This window comes from Danio rerio, chromosome 4 (genome assembly GCF_052040795.2).
Source record: "Danio rerio strain M-AB ecotype USA chromosome 4, GRCz13ab, whole genome shotgun sequence".
NCBI classification, from domain to species: Eukaryota; Metazoa; Chordata; class Actinopteri; order Cypriniformes; family Danionidae; genus Danio; species Danio rerio.
In genome coordinates, this window is record NC_141024.2 from 38,822,582 (window position 1) to 38,844,705 (window position 22,124).

The 22,124-nt window shown below is 38.2% G+C and overlaps 2 protein-coding genes across 6 annotated transcripts; one reads left to right on the forward strand and one right to left on the reverse strand.

Moving 5' to 3' along the window:
• Positions 1–871: 871 nt before the first annotated feature.
• On the forward strand, positions 872–11,826 carry LOC148680316 (uncharacterized). Of its 4 annotated transcripts, XM_088650823.1 has the most exons (5): positions 872–2,057; positions 5,289–5,417; positions 6,128–6,211; positions 6,523–6,755; positions 10,419–11,826. In XM_088650823.1, exons 1-4 carry the CDS (start codon positions 1,918–1,920, stop codon positions 6,551–6,553), a joined length of 384 nt encoding a protein of 127 aa, XP_088506949.1. In that variant the 5' UTR covers positions 872–1,917; the 3' UTR covers positions 6,554–6,755; positions 10,419–11,826. The 4 variants fall into 4 exon arrangements, 1 of the variants encoding a protein (XP_088506949.1); XR_015942695.1 differs by having other exon boundaries at positions 5,274–6,755; XR_015942693.1 differs by lacking the exon at positions 10,419–11,826 and adding an exon at positions 4,280–4,312 and having other exon boundaries at positions 5,274–7,684.
• LOC148680317 (uncharacterized) lies at positions 10,852–19,524 on the reverse strand. 2 transcript variants are annotated; one of them, XM_088650723.1, is made up of 3 exons: positions 19,485–19,524; positions 19,015–19,159; positions 10,852–13,046 (listed from the first exon to the last, which is right to left on the reverse strand). In XM_088650723.1, exons 2-3 carry the CDS (start codon positions 19,097–19,099, stop codon positions 12,256–12,258), a joined length of 876 nt encoding a protein of 291 aa, XP_088506849.1. In that variant the 5' UTR covers positions 19,100–19,159; positions 19,485–19,524; the 3' UTR covers positions 10,852–12,255. The 2 variants fall into 2 exon arrangements, with proteins under 2 accessions (XP_088506849.1, XP_088506850.1); XM_088650724.1 differs by having other exon boundaries at positions 19,015–19,524.
• Positions 19,525–22,124: the final 2,600 nt, after the last annotated feature.

Here is a 22,124-nt window from a genome sequence, read left to right on the forward strand (position 1 = left end):
GACGTTGTTGTATTAGTTGTAGCAAACGCTATAGTAGTATCAGTAGTGGTAGTCGTTGTAGTAGTATCAGTATTAGTAGACATTGTAGTAGTAGTAGTAGTAGTAGTGGTTGTAGCTGTAGTAGAAGCAGTAGTAGTTGTAATATAAGTAACTTTTTGTAGTAGTAGTTTGTGTAGCACTTGTGATTTATTATTATTGTTGTCAGTTATTACTGTTGTCCCTTCTTTCTTTTTACTCTAATTTTTACTATCATACATTAATAAGCATTGTTGTTACTCCCTACCTCTGACTGGTTTCTTTCTATATGTTTTGTCCATATCTGTGACACTTGCTTCATTTATTGACTGTTATTGTTCCTTATGTATGTACTCTGACCTGTCCACCAAGTTACCTTTACATGCATACACACACTCACACACACACACTCACGCACATACCAGCACATGACTATATTGTTGTTGTTTTTGTTTTGTTTTTGTTTCGTTGCTTTGTATTTGTTATTTGTTGACGTTTTCTTGTATTTGTATGATTTTTGCATATTCTAATAAAAAAAAAAAAAAAAAAAGGAAGTTCAGGCGGCGGCCATTCAGGGAGCTCAGGCGGCGGCCATTCAGGAAGTTCAGGCGGCGGCGGCCATTCAGGGAGCTCAGGCGGCGGCCATTCAGGAAGCTCAGGAGGCGGCGCCCATTCAGGAAGCTCAGGAGGCGGCCATTCAGGGAGCTCAGGAGGCGGCCATTCAGGGAGCTCAGTAGGCGGCGGCCATTCAGGAAGCTTAGGAGGCGGCGGCCATTCAGGAAGCTCAGGAGGCGGCGGCCATTCAGGAAGCTCAGGAGGCGGCGGCCATTTAGGAAGCTCAGGAGGCGGTGGCTCTGTCAGCTCTGGCAGCAGTGGCACTGGCAGCTCTGGAGGGTCTGGCAGCTCTGGAGGGTCTGGCAGCTCTGGAGGGTCTGGCAGCACTGGAGGGTCTGGCAGCACTGGAGGGTCTGGCAGCACTGGCGGTGGCATCAGCTCTTGTAACTCAGGTGGTGGTGGCCATTCTGGTGGCTCAGGTGATGGTATTTCAGGAACTGAAACAGGAACTATGGCAGGAACGGACAAGGAACAAGAAACCATCTTGTGAGCAGGTGGCAGATTGGCGCTTACCACATTGTGAGCTGGAGGGCTGGTTGTGACCACATTGTGAGCTGGAGGACTGGAGTCGGCCATCTTGTGAGCTGGAGGACTGGAGTCGGCCATCTTGTGAGCTGGAGGACTGGAGTCGGCCATCTTGTGAGCTGGAGCAGCCATCTTGCAAGCTGGAGGACTGGAGGTGGCCATCTTGCAAGCTGGAGGACTGGAGGTGGCCATCTTGTGAGCTGGAGGACTGGAGTCGGCCATCTTGTGAGCTGGAGGACTGGAGTCGGCCATCTTGTGAGCTGGAGCAGCCATCTTGCAAGCTGGAGGACTGGAGGTGGCCATCTTGCAAGCTGGAGGACTGGAGGTGGCCATCTTGCAAGCTGGAGGACTGGAGGTGGCCATCTTGTGAGCTGGAGGACTGGAGTCGGCCATCTTGTGAGCTGGAGGACTGGAGTCGGCCATCTTGTGAGCTGGAGGACTGGAGTCGGCCATCTTATGATATAACTGATGCTCAGGCGACAGGAGTGATGGTGATGCCAGCATTAATGTTTCAGTGGGGTGTACAGCAAGCCCTTTTGTCATCTGGTCTTGCTGTACACTGCCCCCCCCCCCCCAAAAAAAACATTTAGGGGTTTCCTCCACCTCGTCTACGGTGAAGGGGGACCCACTAAGTTGCAGCGCCAGATCGATATAATGTTCTGTTGTCCAGTGGGCCTCATGAATTGGCATTGTGGAATACAATGGTTCAGATAAACCACCCCGGAAAAAGATCATTAAACATAAATCGTCCATAGATGTTAAATGAGCCAAATAAATAAAATCCTCTACATACTCTTCTATTGTTCGGGCTTCCTGAAGAAGACACATGATCTTGATACCCGCTGGATCCATTGTGAGGCCGAGTCTTCTGTAACGCCGGGGAGTGACACCAACAACAGAAGGTAGGATCCAATATGCAGGTTTAATCTTTGTCAGGCAAGCAATGGTCAATACAGGTATGAACCGGTATGTGCGGGCAAATCCAGAGTCGAAGTCAGTAAACAGGCAATGGGTCAAAAGGCAGGCGGCTAAAACAGATAACTAGGATACAAAGCTAGGTTCAGACACGGAGAAACAAGACAGGGAGAAACGAGTTGAAATGTCACTAAACAGTAAACAAGACTCGGCAAAGTGAATGAGTGTGTGTGCTGCTTAAATACTGTGAGAAATCTCAGTCTGTGACAGGTTTCAGCTGGTGATGTAATCAGGAAGATGAATGACCAGGCGTGCGTGATTGGGAGAAGTGCATGTATGAAAATGTAGTCCTGGGGAATGCGGAAGTGAAGTGAATGATGATAGAGGAAACCAGCGATCTCCAGAGAATGATCGCTGGTTATCGTAACACACTGTTACTACAAGTTTTATACAAACATATTTATTGCACTTGAAATCAACACTAATCAAACCAACAAGCAAAAAAATATATATGCATGCGTGAGGAAAATATGTCTCAACGAAATCCTGTTATCACAAGAAAATACAATTTTATAGAATAACTGAGTGACTAAAGGATACACGGCGCGCTCACCAGCCCTGCACGCACTGCTTGACATTAATAAATCTGTTAACGATATAACTGTGCTGTTCTCACGGGTGCTGTCTTATTTTGCACTGATGCTTTTGACGTATACTGTACCCTATTATATGCATACGTCATGTTAATAGCAATACCGGTCTTTTTGCGATGGTGTACGTGGTGTTAAATTTGACATATAGGTGCCACTTGCACGGCGGACAGCATCTGGCGATTTTATAAGGGATTAAACAGAAGCTCTTGTGCTAGATGTGGCAAACAGTTACCTGAAAATTCCATCCCACAAAATTTTCATAGCGGACTTGAAGCCAATGGTAGTCTTTTATCCACTCTTCGAACAGTGTAGATGGTGGATTAACATTCAGCACATGATCACTAGTAAGATGTGTTCTGACTTGTAACTTTAGATATTCTTTATATTCTTGTAACCATGGTTTCTAAAACAAAATCTGTCAGTGTTATCTTCATTTTCATCCTCAGCGCTTTACAATTTTTCGCTGTAGAAGCTCCCTGTCATCCCAAGCCAGAAGGCACTGACAGAGTGATTGACAGCTGATATTTCAGTGCTAAAGCAGTGGGCCAATAAGAAGAGCGTGAAGGCAGGGCAAGCATTACGGTCTTGGCTTTGTTTACTGCAGCAAGTTGACATGACAACTGTTTTAAACCATTCCTGAGCGCTGTGTTTCGCGTTTTAAGTGCAGGGATGCATTCTGCGTGAATGTCTCCCGAATCCGCGCATGTGGTGAACATTTTGCAGTAAAAACTGGTCGCACACAACAATTTTTTGCACTTGCACAAATGCTCCCAAATATATTTTGAGGTCGCATAGATAAAATTTAGGGGGCATATGCGACCGAAATGGTCGCAATTTCAATTCCTGTAGTATTTCCTGAAAAGCCTGTTGTATTTCCTCCAATCTATGACATATCTTTTTAGTTTTGGGATCTTTGATTTTAAATATACTCTACTCTGCCTGTTGTTTCCTTATTCATGCTTCAACTTCTTTGATCTTATTAAAATATCTGGAGCTTTTTTATTAACATATTTGGTCTCTAATTCTTTAAGTTGTATATTCAGATTATTTATGTAATTCAGTTTTTTTTCCTTGATCCCCATATTATAAGTTTACCTCGCATAACAGCTTTAGCTGCGTCCCATAGGATACTAAATGACACCTCTGCATTATCATTATGTGTTAAATATTCTAATAGTTCTTTTTAAACATATTTTACACGTTTAATCATTCAAATGATAAGGGTTAATTCGCCAAAATGTCTTTTTGGGTTTATTGTCCAGGTACACTTTTAAATATACTCCTGCATGGTCTGAGATGTACCTTATTCCTATTTTACAGACTTTTATTTTATGATGATCTGACCCAAACATAAAAAATGAATCAATTCTAGAACGAGACATTTGGGCGTAAGAGAAGAAAATACAATTTTTTAAGAGGGTCTATGTCTTTCCACACATTTTTAAAATCTTATTCTTTCATCAGATATCTTATTTGTCTAGTTTCTTTATTAATTTGCTTATTAAAAAGATAAGTCTAATTTACGCTGAAATTGTACATTCCACTCTCCCCTACAGATCAACGTACCTGATGCCTCCCTGACTCTAAAAGTAAATATTTATTTGAGAAATGCTTTTGTCTTTTTCAGGTGGTCAATATATATTATCTAATGTAACTAATCTAACTTTGTTTTGGTCGTTAGTTCCTTTAATTAGGTTATATTGTCCTCCTTTATCAGTAATCTTAGAAATTAATTGGAAGTTGACTTTATTTGAGATTACTCCTCGTTTACGACCATTATTATATGAGGAAAAGAAAACCTTAAATCCCATTTTATTTCATTTCTTATGTTCTGTATCAGAAAGATGTGTCTGTTACCAGAATATTATCAGTTGCTTTTCTCTTTTCATTTTAGCCAAGAGTTTGCTTCTTTTAATCTGATTTATTAACCCATTAATATTCAAAGTAATTACTCTTTATTTTTGTTTTTGCATATACTATAATCAGATATAAACACAAACATGAAAATCCTTAACCAAATAAAAAAGCATAACGAAAAAGGTCTCCAAACCTTAAAGTCTTAAATAACTTTTTAATGTGAGGGGAAAGCCTTCCTTTTCTAAAGGGCCTCTCTCCTTGCTGTGCCTATTGCACAAAAAATGTTAACAAATATATTCAGCCCCCATATCTGGCAATAGTATATTTTTTTATTTCCAGCTAGGTTTTCAAGTTATATATTTCTACTAATTATAGCAAGGGATTTTAAGTGTATAAAATAGAATTCCTTTATGTCTTCCTACCAGTATGTTACTCAATGACTTGAGTCTTGGTGTGTCGTTGGTAAGTTCGGTTAAATATCATTCTTTCCTTTAAACGAGTTCTTTCCTTTAAACCTCTCAGAGTTCTTTGTTAGGATCTGTCAGGTTTTACTCTTCTTTCAAACAGAGCTAGTGTTGTCCCTTTGAAAGTCACATAGTTTTCTCATCTTCGATGTCACTCCAAACTTTGCCAAAATCTTTGTTTCTCTTTTCCAGAAATTCCTATAATAGTTTCTTCTTCGTTGTTTATCAGCCCTTCTTCTTTCAGATCTCTTGATGCCTCTGTCATCGAATTAGTTGTCATCGAAGTTTCGCCAGCAGTGGTGATTGGAAAATCCCTGTTCTTTAAGAATTTTTCCTATTGGAGCAAAAGCCTGTCTTTTCTGTTGGAATTCAGGTGGGTAATATTGGTCAAAGAAAATCCTTTATTCGTTCACTGTATTACTTTCTTTATCCATGAAAGACCAGGTCCTTCGTTTTGTTTTCCTGTAAGAATACCAACGCTGATCTAGGGTGTGTGTCAGCAGATTGTTTTGGTACCCAGTGACACCATTGGATTTTAAGGTCCAATTCATCAAGTGACATTTAGTTTTGCAATGCAATGCTAGCTGACAGGCTATCAGCTATCCTGTCCGTCTCTGATTTTTCATCTGTTGATTTCTCGTTTTTTTCAGGTTTCAATAGTTGTTTTGTCCTAGCCTTTTTGTTTTTGTCCCTCGTCATGCTATTTAAATATGGTTTAGGTTATCATATATGATGTAAAAAGGAGGATTAATACCAGTGTGTATAAGAGCTCTCTTTCTATGCTGCTACATGTGTCAACGCCATACTGGAAACCATCCCATGTGTTTCTTAAGCTGCCCCGAATGAGTGAAACTCTGCACACACTGATCATGTCTATGGTTTCTCTCCAGTGTGAATCCTCTCATGTATTTTCAGGGTTCCTGAGTGAGTAAACCTCTTACTGCAGTGTGTACACTTGTACGTTTTTTATCCAGTGTGAATCCTCTGGTGCCGTTTCAATTCTGCAGCAGTAATAAAAGTCTTCTCACACTCCAAGCACATTTACTCTCTCACACCAGTGTGGATCTTTATGTGTTTTTTAAGGTGTGATGAGAGGGTGAAACTCTTCCCGCACAGAGTGCATGTGAATGATCTCTTTCCAGTGTGGATCCTAATGTGTTTATTAAGGTATGATGATTGGTTGAAACTCTTCCCACACTTGGTGCATGTAAATGGTTTCTCTCCGGTGTGGATCTTCAAGTGTCTATAAAGTGATGATGATAGGCTGAAAGTCTTCCCACACTGAGTGCATGTGAATGGTTTCTCCCCAGTGTGGATCATCATGTGTTGATTAAGGTGTGATGAGTGGCTAAAACTCTTCCCACATTGAGTGCATGTGAATGGTTTCTCTCCAGTGTGGATTCTCATGTGTAGATTAAGATTTGATGATTGGCTGAAACTCTTCCCACACTGAGGGCATGTGAATGGTTTCTCTCCAGTGTGGATCCTCATGTGTTGATTAAAGGATGATGATTGGCTGAAACTCTTCCGACATGGAGTGCACATGAATGGTCTTTCTCCAGTGTGGATCTTCATGTGTTGATTAAGGTTTGCTGAGTGGCTGAAACTCTTCCCACACTGAGTGCATGTGAATGGTTTCTCTCCAGTGTGGATCCTCATGTGAATCTTCAGTTTGCTTTTGCTTGCCAAACTCTTTCCACACTGAGTGCAGGTAAAACAACTCTTACCTCTCACTTTTAAAATACCATCAGTCTCTAAATAAGTTTTGTCCTCAATTTTGACATGATGTTCCTCCTCTTTTCTTTCCTCATAGTCTTCAATTAGGTCTTAAAAAAGTTAAAGTTAAGTTTTTAGTAAATAATTAAAACTCATTGAAAGCTGAAGTGAAAAGGCTCTAAAACATTGTCTACACAAACCTTAATTTGAAAGCACATTAAATGTAAAGACATAGCAGATCATATTTAGATTGATCTTGTCATATCAACCTCCTGGGGTCCATTACACACATGCACATTTAAGTGTATTATTATATGATTAATCCCAGATCATTTTTGGTCAAATTAATGAGACATACATTTGAAAGCTGTAAATGGCCAGTTTTTCTATTTGTATATATTCGTAATCATTTAAAACAACATGTTTTTGTAAAACTTGTAAAGCAGATAGGGAATGTTTTTCATTCTATGCCTGAATGGTAAACCTGTCAGAAGAAAAAAAAACAGCTGAATCTCTGAGTATTTGCCTCAAAGCCTTAAATCTGCACCTTTAAATGACAAATGTTCTAAGGGTTAGTAATCTGCAGTGCAGAATTCTAACACTTAACAGTCTCAGATCATCAATCAAATGTAAATATTAATCAAAGAGAACACACTTAAACACATTGTGCAGTTTTTAAGGTTTTTATTCTTAAAAGGAAGACAAAGTACTGAACTACATAGCCTTGTGTGAAAAATTTTTTCCCATTAAAACCTAACTTAACTTTTTCACATCGGCTTCAAGTTCTCTAGCCACACCCAGACCCGATTACTACCACATGTTTGCAATCAATAAATCACCTAAATAGGACCTGTCTGACAAAGTAAAGTAGACCAAAAGAGCCTCAAAAGCTGGACATCATGCCAAAATCTAAAGACCTTTAAATATAAATGAGAAAGAAAATACTTGTGTCACGAGTTAAAAAAAAGTGAACTCAAATGCAGAAAAACAATGTGTTTGGGGAGTGAGTCCTGGAATAAGCAAAAGTCAAAGTAAACATCTGATCAGGTGAGCACTGAGAAAGTGCCGTGGGAAAAAACAACCAGACACTCACTAACTAGCATTCCTGCACAGGAATACAGGGTTAGAAACAAAATAATATGCACACAAATGATTGATAACATACTGACAAACATGAAGGGAAATAATGTTGTATAAACAGGAAAAAAGGGAAACGAGAGCTCCTGTGACTGCAAATAAAAGCAGATAACGAAATAACCTGTAACCCAGAACAGGAGAAGAGAGCAAATCTGTGAGGTATGGTGACAGTACCCCCTCCCTCAAGAATGCCCCCTAGCATTCCCTTAAGATTCACTGTGGACCTATTTAAACTGATCAATGAGAGAGCGGTCCAGAATATCCAGAGCCGGAATCTAACATCTCCCCTCTGGACCATAACCCTTCCAGTATACCCGATACTGATAATCTTTCTACCTCTCCTCCTCACAACAAGGAGCCAGTGCACTGTGTATGTGAATGCACCCTCAACCAGTCTGGGACGCAGAGGTTATGGGCTGCAGGGGGAGAGAAGAATGGGCTTGATCTTAGACATATGGAAAAAACGGATGAATGTCTTTAAACTTAGAGCTTAATTTGAACAAACACTAGACTGAGCACCTTGATAATAGAAAAAGGTCCAATAAACTTGGGTCTCAATTTATGTGAGGGAAAGCTGAGAGGAATGCCTTTGGAAGACAACCAGACTTTCTGACCACACATATATAGAGGGAGCAAACGCTTCATTCCTATTGCCAGTCCTTTTCTGGTGATCCTTCATGTCTAGAGGCATCTCTGAATGAACAAATGCATGAGGAAACAATGGCATCTGGTTCTTGGAAAGAGAATACGCTTATTTCACATGGCCACCATTTAAAACGAAAAACCATTTAAACGAAAGCTAGGCTGCGGTGGGAAAACACATGGAAGTATAGGATCATCACTGTAAACAATGCAACAACTAGCTGTGGACTACAAACCTCCAGCTGTTGCCGTGATTTCAAAGTGCAGATGGTGTAAACATCACTTTAATATCATTCAGTTCAGTTTAATTTAAACAATTAAAAGCAGATTAGGCATCAAATAAAATTACAATCTCTTTAAGAATAATACGCTTAAGTGTCCTCCTAGGATTCAGTTCACGACTCCGGGTAAACACTGTGGGGACGATTCCTTGCTTTGGCCTATGTAACTGAGTGAGCGATATAACACCCTCACACCCTCGTGTTGTATGTAATAGAATTGTCCCGGTACTGAAGTTTTAAAAAATGGGATTTTAAAATGGGATTTCAAAAACATTTACCGCTAACATTTAGGTGCCGCTGAGAGTGTTCTTAAACAGCGCTGATTTGCCATAGTGTTCACTGGTGCCCGTTAAAAATGACTGTTATTAAGATATACAGCCAGGTACACAATGATCCTGTGCGACTCCAGGCGATACTTCCAGGTTTCTTCCCAACACAGTCTTGATACTGCTTTTGAAATGGCAGCCTCATAAAATCAGTCTACACAGAGGAATGGTAGTCTAAGCAGCACTGAAAGGGAGACAAGCCCATAGACAAGATAGGAAGTGAGTTATATGCATTTTTGACCATGGTTAATGTAGAACTACAAGATAATGGTTCCCTGCATGCGACGCAATGCAGGACCCTCTCCAGCTGCAGACTAGCTTGCTTGGCCTGGCCATAGGTCTGTGGATGGTGCTCGTTAGAGGCTAGTAGTCGCCCCCAGCTGTCGGCAGAATTCTGCCCAAAACCTGGACACAAATTGCAGACCCCTGTCTAAAACCATGTCAACTAGGAGGCCAAGAATACGGAACATGTGGTCCCGGCCAATGGCTGCTGTCTCCCTCAATGAAGATTATTTGGGGAGTGAAATAAAGTAAGCTGCTTCAAAAATCTGCCCACTACAGTGAGGACTACTGTGTTGCCACGGAATGGTGGTAACCCAGTGACAAGCCAACAAAAACTGGCCAGTGTTCCACACCATTGAGAGCCAGCAGAACCATTAACCCCATTTCCACTATCGCACCTAAAGCAAGGGAGCCCAGGCCAGTCGCGTTTCCACTGTCACTTCCAGGGCCTGATCAGGCCAAAGCTGGGCTTCATCAGGGCGAAATATAGACTATAGCCTATTTTATTACTTGCTCTTATGTCCTGCTCTTACACATTATATTTTCTGATTTTCACTGGATGTCAATTCATTTTGCACAAGCACCAGAATTGATAACCACTGCTCTGAGGTACTCAAAATAACATGTCATGCTCAAAATAAATTGCGTACCTAAAGTTACTGCTTTACTTATATAATTCTTTACAATATTTAAAACAGTTTGATAATTTAGTCAATTAATTTAACTAGAATAATAAAGTCTTCAGTTTTAGACATCTCGCGCACTGGTCCATCCCTTCTGAGAGAGCTCCATCTTGGTTTATGGTTGAACAAGGCATCCTACTTCCCCTTCCATCCCTACAATGTCTATCCATCTATTTATTCATTTTATTTTGTAAATTTGTTTTTTAGGCTGATCTCAAAAGTATAATATTTTTACTGACAGAATTTTAGGTGTAGGCTAGGATGGTCTCTGCCATTTGCAGATAATGTTGTCCTTTTGGCTTCACAGGACATGGACCATTCAGCATGCAGAGGGACAATTTGCTGCCGAGTGTGACATGGCAGAGAAAGAAACAGTACCTTTAGATCAAAAACCACGGTGCTTGACTTGAAAAAGATGGCCATCTCCAGTTTGGAGGAGAGTCCTTACCCCAAATGGAGTTCAAGTATCTGCTTGTTTTTTTTTTTTTCATGAGGAATGGAATGTGAAATTAAAAGATGGATCAGTGCAGCAGCAGCAGTTATGCAGTTGATGCGATTGTCTTGTGGTGAAGGAGCTGAGACGAAAGGCAATGTTCTCAATTTACCGCTCAATATAGGTTCCTTCTCACACCTATGATCATGACTAAAAGGACAAGATCTCGGACACAACCAGACACATTTTACAAAGTGTTATGACACGCTTGTTTGAGTTGCAACATAAAAGAGATGAACCAACAAAATAGCCTGAATGCAAATTATTTATTATAAAATGTAACTCATAAAACAATCAATCAAAGCAACCAACAAATGTCTAGGGATAATAATGAAGATAAAGAACTTAGGATATAATCACAAAAACACATTGTACACATGATACAAGCAATGCAAAACAAAACCATAAGGTTAAAGAGTCAATGAGATGGCAGGTCTTGTCATGAGGACTCATGAGTAGCCACAGCATCCTGGGGTAGCTAACACAACAATGTTTATATACCCATGGATGAGTAAGTAATGCAGGAATCAAAGCAGGATTTACTACATACTCCAATCTGGAGTCTTGGGATCATCACAGTGTTTTAATATTGTAAAACTTAACTAATAAAAGATGCAACACAGGGCAATTGAATGGGCTTTCTAAACTTGGGGTCCTGGTATACTGCCAACTAACTGTCCTGGAGCTCCACAGCAGCTTCTTTGATGTGCGGTGTCTTCCCATTGATTTGTTTCTCATTCAGGGAGTCAGACAGAGAACATCATCCAAAACAACACTAGCTACATGAATACACTGGAGAGTGGAGTACAGATGTATCCGCACCTGTACAATCACTTGCAAAGATATTTTAAGCCACAGAGGTGCTGTTTGCCAGATGTTTATGAAACTGTTCTTCTCTCAGCCACCAGCATTGTGTTTACGGTAAATGCTAGGAGCGCAACACATTTACAACCCCACCTACTTCTGTAGGAAAACAGTATAGCGTCTCTCAGCCTTTTCAAACATTATTCAGACATGAAACATCCTGTGCACAGAGAAAATGTTTTGCTGCATTCAGGTCATGTGTGCAACTTTTTGTTCATGTGTTTCTAAAGCTGCGCAGAATGAGGGAAACTCTGTAGACACTGATCAGATCTGTACGGTTTCTCTCTAGTGTGAATCCTCTTTTGTGTTTTCAGATGTGTTAACTGATTAAACCTCTTGTCACAGTGTGAAACCTCTACAGTCTCTCCAGTGTGAATTGTCTGGTGCAGTTTCAATTTTGGAGCAGTAATAAAAGCCTTCTCACACTCAAAGCACATATACTCTTTTACACCAGTGCGGAACTTCATGTGTTCTTTAAGGTTTGCTAATCGGTTAAAACTCTTCCCACACTGAGTACATGTGAATGGATTCTCTCCAGTGTGGGTCTTCAAGTGTTTATTAAGGTCTGAGGAGTTGCTGAAACTCATCCCACACCGAACCTGCGGTCACACTAGAAATTTGAGCATGCAAAATCTGTTGTACAGCGCTGCAAAAATGGGCAGGATTAAACTAGATGATTAGACATTAAAAAAGTGAGCGATTGATCCATATTTTACATTTCTGTCCATAGAGGTCATGTTTTGATCTTCGATTGGTCTCACACAGACAAGTGATATGATTTCGCAGGTCAGAGTTCACCAAGCTTGAACTTTGCAATGCAATGAACTGCAAAACTTGATGCACGAACTTGCATTTCCGGTCTGACGCATTCGCGTGTGTATGAATGGTTTCTCTGAATGATGTGTTTGTTTAGGTGTGATAATTGGCTGAAACTCTTTCCACACCGAGCGCATGTGAATGGTTTCTCTCCAGTGTGGATCCTCATGTGTTGATGAAGGTTGGATAATTGGCTGAAACTCTTCCCACACTGAGTGCATGTGAATGGTTTCTCTCCAGTGTGGGTCTTCACGTGTTTATTAAGGTGTGATGAGCAGGTAAAACTCTTCCCACACTGAGTGCATGTGAATGGTTTCTCTCCAGTGTGAATCCTCATGTGTTTATTAAGGGATGATGATTGGCTAAAACTCTTCCCACACTGAGTGCATGTGAATGGTTTCTCTCCAGTGTGGACCCTCATGTGTTGATTAAGGTGTGATGAGCAGGTAAAACTCTTCCCACACTGAGTGCATATGAATGGTTTCACTCCAGTGTGGTTCATCATGTGTAAATTAAGGTATGATGATTGGCTGAAACTCTTCCCACACTGAGAGCATGTGAATGGTTTCTCTCCAGTGTGGATCATCATGTGTATCTTAAGATGGTCTTTTCTTCCAAAACTCTTTCCACACTGAGCGCAGGTGCAGGTGAAATGATTCTTGTCTCTCCTTTTTAAAACACCATCAGTCTGTAAATGAGTTTTTTCCTCAATTTTGACATGATGTTCCTCCTCTTTACTCTCCTCATTCTCTTCAATTAGGTCTGAAATAGATACAACATTAGTTTTCATTAAGTCTTAAAAACTCTCACTAAAAGCTGAAAAGTGAAAAGACATTGGAAACATTGGCTACACACTCTGTAATTTTGATGCATGTTAAATGTAAAATTAATCAGATCATATTGTTTGGTCCACATTTAAGCAGATTCAATTCAATTCATCTTTATTTATCTAGTGCTTTTACAATGTAAATTGTGTCAAAGCTGCTTAACATAGAAGTTATAGTAATTTAAAACCATGTCAGCCCAGTTTTAGAGTTTTTACATAATTGATCATAAAAGTCATTTTGGTCATATTAATAAGACAGAGATTAGAAATCTGTAAGTGGCCTTTTTTATTCATAATTACAACAACATGTTTTTCTAAAATTTGTAAAGCAGACAGGGAATGCTTGTTCATTCTGTGCCTGACTGATAAACGCATCAGAAAAAAAGTTATGGGGTAACAGCTGAACAAACTATGAACAAAATGCTGAATATTTGCCTCAGAGACATGAGACATAACCGTACAGCATCTGAATAAAGGCTGGAATGTGCACCTTTCCTCTTGTGTGCTGTTGGGTCATTTTCATTCATTCTGGGGTGATTTTGAGGCTCAGACTGATATTTGGGGACATCTTATTTTGACATTCTAGGAAAATGCTTTAAATAAAAAAAACTCAATACACTCTGGGCAAATGTACTTTTTTCGTTATATTCATGGCTGTTTTTTATCCATTGGCCTCTATTATAACAACATTTTTTGATTGCAAAGCCATGACAGCATATAATTATGCATTTATGATTGTTGGTGTTTTCTGTGATGACAGTCAACATTGTTTAGTTGGTCTCCACCCATAGGACGGCAAAAAGGAAATGGGTGAGAGAAGTTGACTGAACTGTTCCAGTGCGGGGAAATGAGTAGAGAAACCGGGTCGAGACGAGCAGTGTAAACCTAACGATTGGCTGTGAGAAACAAAAAGTTTCTCGTAGGGAGGCAAAATCCGCTACTAGCCTCCATGCTAATGCTAACCCTGAAGTGCAAGCTGCATCTAAGAAAGAAACGGCTCTGGCGAATGATCACAGTGCAGTCCTTAAAGCTATTGATGCACTAAAAGGTCTGGAGTCTGTGTTGGGTGGATACTCCGACTCTCTGCCTAGTCTCGACACACACAATTTAGTTTTAGGAGGCAATTTTATTATTTTTTGACATTGCCATCAAACCTCTTGCAACCGCATTAAGGAACTCAGATGGCTTGCAAGGAATTTTTAGAGAGGGACACGAACATAAGCTCCTGCTATATGTGGATGATCTTCTTTTTCTGTTAAATACAGGTACATGTATTCCAAAAGCTCTTACAATAATTTCAGAATTTGGAAATGTTTCTGGATAAAAGTAAATCTTGCAAAGAGTCTCCTTTTCCCTATCAATGATAGAGCACAGCAAATGCCCTTCCAATCCTTTCCATTTTCAGTAAGTGCTGATAAACTTGTATATCTGGGTGTGAGTATGACACACAGGATAAAGGATTTGTTCAATTATTATGTTAAAATAACATTAGACAAAGTCAAACGAGACATGACGTGGTGGTCAATCCTTCCTTTACCTTTGGCTGGGAAGATCAATTCTATCAAACTTATAATACTACCAAGATTTCTGTTTCTATTTCAGACTGAGCCTGTTTGTATTGCCAAGATTATAGATTTAGCAGTCCAATTCTGGTCTAGGAAGGGAGTTAACTGTGTAAAAGACCTGTTTAAAGATGGCATATTTATCTCATTCAACAGTTAAGGACAGACATTGAGATTCCCCAGTTTAATTCTTTTAGGTACTTTCAGATCCGTAGTTTCGTTAAAAACAAACATTTCTCTCCTTCACTGAACCAACCAGAAGCATGCTGGATAGATGAATTGGTAAATATGGACTCATATCAAAGAGGTATGATGCCCATGTTATATGAAGTGATCCTAAAAACTGCCTCCACTTCCCTAAATCAAATAAATCAAAAACGGGAGGACGAACTGGAACTACAAATATCAGATACAGCCTGGCAATATGCCATAGAACTGTTACACTCAACTTCTGTATGTGATTCAGATTCATCTTGCCCCAGATGTGGTTTGGAACCAGCAGATCAGAGTCATATGTTCTGGGGATGCCCTAGATTACATAGATTTTGGACCAATATTTTTAGATAATTTTCATCTATATGTAATAAAGATATGGATCCTAATCCTTTGACCTCAATTGTTGGTACAGTGGCAGAAGAAATGAACCTGTCAGCAAATCACATAAACAAACATTGCCATTTCTTCTTTATTGGCCAGACGCCTGATTCTTCTCAGTTGGAAAAAAAAAAAAAAAACACCATTCCAAAAACATTGGATATTAGAAGTGTTATCACATCTTAAACTCCAGCACCTTAAGTAGACCATATGAGGCTCTACAAAAAAAAGTTTGGCAAAAAGAGGTTTGGCAGCCTTTCCTATCCTATACTGGGTTTTTATATCCTAGGTGAGAGTTTATCAATAATTTCCTAATTTGTTTTATCTATTTTTATTTAATTTTTTTATTTTTCTCTTTCTCCCTTTTTCTTTATGGGGTGTATGTCTGTAGCAATGTACCATGTTAATTTGTTGTTCAATATGTGTGTTGTGGAAAAACTGAAGACTTTTGAAAAATAAAAACATTTGAATAAGAATGTAAGCAGTACTAAATATTGTTTGTAGAACGAGTAATAATCCCATGAATCTAGTTACAGTAAATGTCCCTGGCGAAGGTCTGTGAGTTCAAGCGAATTATTCATTATTATGAATTTAAAAAACTATAATATAAGTAAATAATAAATTTATTTGCAAAACTGGAATATCGTATAAAAGATATGCAAATAAAACTGCGTTTCCATCCAATGAATCAAAGAGAGCAAAATCGTAACTTCCTGATTAACTGACGCCAAATATCAACAGTAAAAACAGAATTCACTGCGGTAGAAGAAGCTACATGAAACTTTTCTTTATTTAATTAAATAAATGTCACCTAAGAAGACAATGCCGACACACAATAAACACGTGGTGGCGTTTCAAGCCATGAGATGCGGAGAACGCTTTTGACACGCTCCAGATGCTCTGGAGGTAATTAATAATATGATAACATTAACACTGAAATGGTTAAGATGTTTTAGAATGACCAAAACAACATTTCAGATGTTTTACAGTGTGCTCAGCTTGCTGGTTTGTCCATTTACACAAACATTTTCATCATCATATGATCTTTTTTAACAAACCTTTTTTAATGCACATGTTGGAATTTGTTCAGTAAAAGTTCTTGCGTAGTTTACATACTGTAAGTTTATCTTTTCTTATCGAATAAAAAGTTTATCCTACTCAGTTATGCACATGTTTTTATGCCTGTATTAAAAAAGTTATGTGCATCATGATGTTTCCATCAACCGATTGTTTTTTAATGCTCATAGCCCATCCAAAATAAACATAATAATAGGTGGCTGGAGGCAAATCAATGCCAATATTAATCGAGCGCAGCGGTAATGTTTACAAGCAAGGGAAAGTTAAACACAAGCAGATTACAGGCATACACACGAGGAAATCACAGCTCACGCTGTATCTTTTCTGTGCACACGATTGACATTCTCACGAGTGAGGTCATGCTTACAGCGTGTGCGCACAATCTTTTCTCTCTGCTCGCTCACTGGTTCTTCTCTCTGCTCACACAAAACTTTTTGGGATTTTTGTCAGTCCTGGGGCGGGACTTGGTTTACTTGTTATCTCTAACGCTATTGGTTACTCTACCTCTCCGGAAGTTAGCCGAATGGTATGATATGGATTAGGGTTAAGCCGATAGACGATGCCATCGTCCATCGTCGATGGCCAATAGACAACACAGTGCTGAGCCGGCATCGTCGATCCTCCGCCCCGCCCTCGTCGCAAACGCGCCCGCGAAAAATAGACACTCAGGCTCCGTTTAAATTAATAGGTCTTAGAGTTAAAATGGCATTCTAGAATGAAAATGATCCACTCATTTAATATGCTACTCTGAGCTTCAGGCAGAGAGCAGTGGACGTCGGACAGTTTATCAACGATGTACCATTGAATCGCATCTCACTATAGTAGTTAAATGTGATATTCAGACATCCCAAGTCTCCAAGAAGTTCCAAGAGTCTCTATGCATTTGCGGGACTCATAATGCCTGCAAACGAGTGAAAATCACGCATCTCCCTCCCGGTCCTCAAATAAGTTGCACACCCTTCTCACCCCCGGATCCCTCCTCGCTCTTCAGACAAGTCACACACTGTATGCATGTATTTCATAAACACAGATTTCTTTACGATTTAAAACAGCATCTTTGGATATCTTTTCTGCTGGAGAAACTTAAAATAAAACGTATAAAAAAATAAACTTACATATACCGTAGGAAAGGTACACCAGAACATTTTGGCAATTTTAAAACCTTGACAGCGGTATACCTTGTAAACTGTTATCATCACATGTCCAAGCAGCAAAACACTGATTTTAGGATCAAAATTTTTTTTTTAAAGTCTCAAGCAAAAAGATTCCAATAGCGCTGCCTGCTGGTACATGAAGAATATGGTCAATACTGAAGAACTTTACACTCAGATGTCTGTATTTCATCAGCATGCTGTAATCCATTTCTTAAGCAGAAAAAGTCATTTTTAGACTGGTTTGTTGGCCGGTTGTAGTCAGTGCAATGCTAAACGTTATTGTTCTACTATAATTTGTTTATTTTGCCTCATGTTGTCCCACAGCAACATCATATAGTTTAGATTACTGTACAATGTTTTATAATAATTAATTACTTTAGTGTCCATTTCATTCAGCATATTTCAAATTAGGGGCATCCACGTTTTTTGACATACTTTAAACCAGGGTTTCTGCAGGTTATTATGACCGACATTTTAGACTCATAAAGGGCTAAAGGCTAAGGAATTTTTTAAATGGCCCAGATGGAAAAGACTTTTAATGCCCGATCAAAAAAATATCATAATTTAATTAATTTAATTATACAATAATAAATACATTTCTTAAAAATTGTATTTTAGATATTTTAAATTTCGTGTAGCAACAAGCAAGCTTTACTTATATCCATACACTTTTTTCCTAAATAAACTTTCTTTAAAAAAAAAACACACATATTTTAAACATTTTAAAACCTATAATAAACAAAATCTATGCACAACAATCTGTCCAGGTCGATGTCCTCAGCAGTATTGGAGCACATTAAAACAAATGTTATTGTAAGTAAATATTTATAAAATTATGAAAAATAGAGTTAAATTTACCATTTTGAATGAAAGGTTTTATTGAGATGGGTTGTTGGTGATTGTAGATTTTGGAATTTAAGACTTTTTAAGGCCCAGCAGAAACCCTGTTTAAACACAATAGCCCTGGTAATTAGTTATTATAATAATGATGCAATTTTAACTCAGATTATATCTGTAAGAACTACTAGAAACAAGTTTAAACCCATAAAGAAGTTGGACGTGTTATCAACATGACATATGCAAATACAAAGTAATAAGTCAACACTATAACAGTAATAGCAGTTATCTTCTATGAGAATAGTGTAGGTCAAATATCCTCAGCTCAGTTAAACTTTTTTAATTTACTGTTTTTGTTTATTGTATATAGAGCCAGCACTCAAGGACGTTTTACCAACAGCAGGAGAAAAAGAAAAGCAATAAAGCTCTTTCTGATTCTGATAACCTTAAGAAGGTAGAGAAAATAGGAGACTAATAATACATAAAATGAATGACAAAAGTAATGAGAACAAGTGACAAAAGAAACTCATTTCTGTCTTTCAATGAGTGCTTATGTGCATTTAGGAGAACTAGGCAGCACACTCAGGGCTGCAAGATGGATTAATTTAGTATTCTTATTATTAAAATATATCTGAATGAGGATCAAATGACTGAGTTGGTCTTTGAGAATGAAAATCAACCTGTTTGTTCCTGCAGATCTTCCTGTTTGACTGTGAATGTTTCTTCAATCTTCACATCTTCACTCTCCTCTTTAATAAACGCCATCTTTATAACAGTGTGGAGATCAGTCACTTCAGCAGGAGTTTTTCTCTGTGACACTTTATCCTGTTTAAAATGAACAAAACAATGAACAGAAATAAAATAACTTCTCTTCAACACTTGCTTCAATGTTTTTTTTTTTTATATGGGAGTAATTAACAAAAAGAAATCAGGCAAAACGTTTCTTTAAAACACTTATTACACACTTTCCTGTTACTTTATTCAAACAATAGCCATTAGTTACTGAGAATAAAATAGTACTACGTTGTATAAAGGGTTAAAATTATATTTCCAACAGCAGGAATATAATTTAGCACCATATAAAAAACTTAAAACTTTATAACTTTAACATTAAATCGGTTTATATCTGTGTAAACCTTTTCAAACAAACCTTTGTCCAGTTGAATCACAGCGCTGAAGCGGCGCCGCCTGATGACGTCACGCGCCACGCCAAAATAAAAGTCTTTTTTTTTTTTTGCTGATAAGTCATGACTTATCAATTCATTACTCCCATGGCTTTCACTTTACACTATATCTGCTCTCTCTCACACACAAACCTTTAATCCAAACATTTTCTTAACTTTTTTAATCCACTTTATGATGACTTGTATGTCTACAACACATTACTTCTTAATATCTGAGTACAAATCTCATTCTCATAATTATGACCTCTTCTTTTCTATTTCTACAACTTCATAGGCCTATATAAATTTATTTTTTTCCACATGAATTGTTGTCTCTTATTTGTGTTCCACGTTTCCTGCCATTCTTTAGCAATCTTCGGTAATATTTAATTTACCTTTACTTACAGAAGCATTAAAGGTGTAGTTCACAAAAAAAATTACAATTCTGTCATTTACTCATCTTCTACTAGTTCCAAATCTGTTTTGAGTTTCTTCTGCTGAATGCAAATAAAGAGAATACATGGGCAAAAAACTGCCACAATATGGTTCATGGCTGCTTTTTTACACATTTTCTTGCACACAAAATGTTCTTGGAACTCGATTACAATTGAACCACAGAAGTCACGTCACAGGTTTTGACAATGTTCTTGGTTCCTTTTCTGGACTTTGAGCATCTCAGATCTCTTGCTGTCTATGACAGATGAAGGAGCTCTCTGATTTCATCTAAAGTGTCTTCATTTGCGTTCTGAAGAATTGTTCTTGAGTGCCTAGTGTACACTATAACACACGCATTCCGCCACTGCTATTATACAGCCACATTTATTTATTTTTATTTTTTTATTGCAATAACAACAGGCCATTACAACAAATAGAAATACAAAAACTGATAGCACTGCTACTCGTGTGATGATATTACTCATATATCCATTCATTTACGGCTCAGTCCCTTTATTACCATAGTAATAATTATCACCATAGTGGAATGAACCGCTAACTTATCCAGCACATACTTTACACAGCAGATGCCCTTCCAGCTGCAACCCGTTACTGGGAAGCATGCATACATACTCATTCACACACACCGCATGTCTATGGACTTTGGGGAAACCTGAGAATCCGGAAGAAACTTATGCGAACACGGGGAGAACATGCAAACTCCACACAGAAATGCCAACTGATCCATCTGAGGCTCGAACCAGCTACCCACTGCACCACTGTGATGCCTTCATGTATAATTATTTGAGGTATTAATCTGATATTGGTGAAGAACTATGCTTACAAATGGTTGTTATATTTAAATGTGTGAAAAGGCACCAATCAGATAAAGCGATTGTATTGATCTGGGCAATCAAGCATGTATTGTTATAGACACCTTTGATTATTTGTCTTAAGAGATGTAAGGCAGGTCCTGTTCATATAATTTGCTTTAGGCTATCAAGTTGATATTGGCATGAATAGCTATACCTGTTAACAGGTTTCATATATGTAAAACGATCCTATTCAGTTAATGGTCTGGCCTATTAGGCAGCTATTAATAAAGATGAATGCACATGATGATGAGCCATTTAATTAAATGAATAGGTGACACAGATATTTAAAATTCATTGTTGCAAACAAGTTACAGGAGTAAGTGCAGTTGTTGTTTTATGTCATGTTCACCACTGTAATTACACCATAGTGAAACAGAAGTCTGAGAAATGCTGTAGTTGGTGTAGGTGGAGCAGGTTAATCACATTAAAAGTTATGCATTGTGTAGATATGAAAGTGAACTCTTGTCATTGAATTACTCTGTATACACTGCCTATACAATAAATTAACTTGTTATATAATTATTTTGTGATTATAAATATTTAGATGCATGATAGATAAAAAATGGACAGTATGTGATCGCTTTACTGTGTTAAAAGGAAAAAGTTTTGTCACAGAGTATCTTATATATGCTTTTGTGAATGTCTATGCATATGTATGCACAAACACAAGGAATAATTAGAGCGAAAAACATCTTTGTTACATACCAGGTAAATAAGAGGCTTTCGAGAGAGCTGAGCTGCTCACACATGTTCTTTTCAACCTTAAAACGAAGAAAAGAAAACAAAATTGGCACAGAAACAAGCTACATTTTAATTGTTACAATCTATAGAGACTTTTGGAAGAAATAATTGATCTGTTGAGTGTGTCGACAGTCTTACAGAAACCAGTAATGAGCTGCATGTGCTTTAAGAGAAATAAAGGACTCTAAACTCACATAAAGAACAAGTTCAGTGATAAATAAATAACTAAAACATTGCTAATATTAGCTTATGTCAATGTATTGACTGACCTTTACACAAATAAAACCTCAATCTAAAGTTCAGAAATTGTTACTTTTAACGAATGATAATATATCACAGTATAATAGTATAAGACTCACATAACTATTATATAAGTGAATGTAGTTGTGTGTATTGAGACATCAGTGTGGTTTGAGTCTTCACCAAGTACACAAAGACTTCAACCAAGCAACTCTGAGAAGCTTTTACAAAAACAACACCAACTCTTGCATTACCTTTTAACCAGGCTTGAGAAAAAAAATAATTGAAATGTGTTTCATATCAAAGTACCTCAACATAAGTGTATCAACATTAACT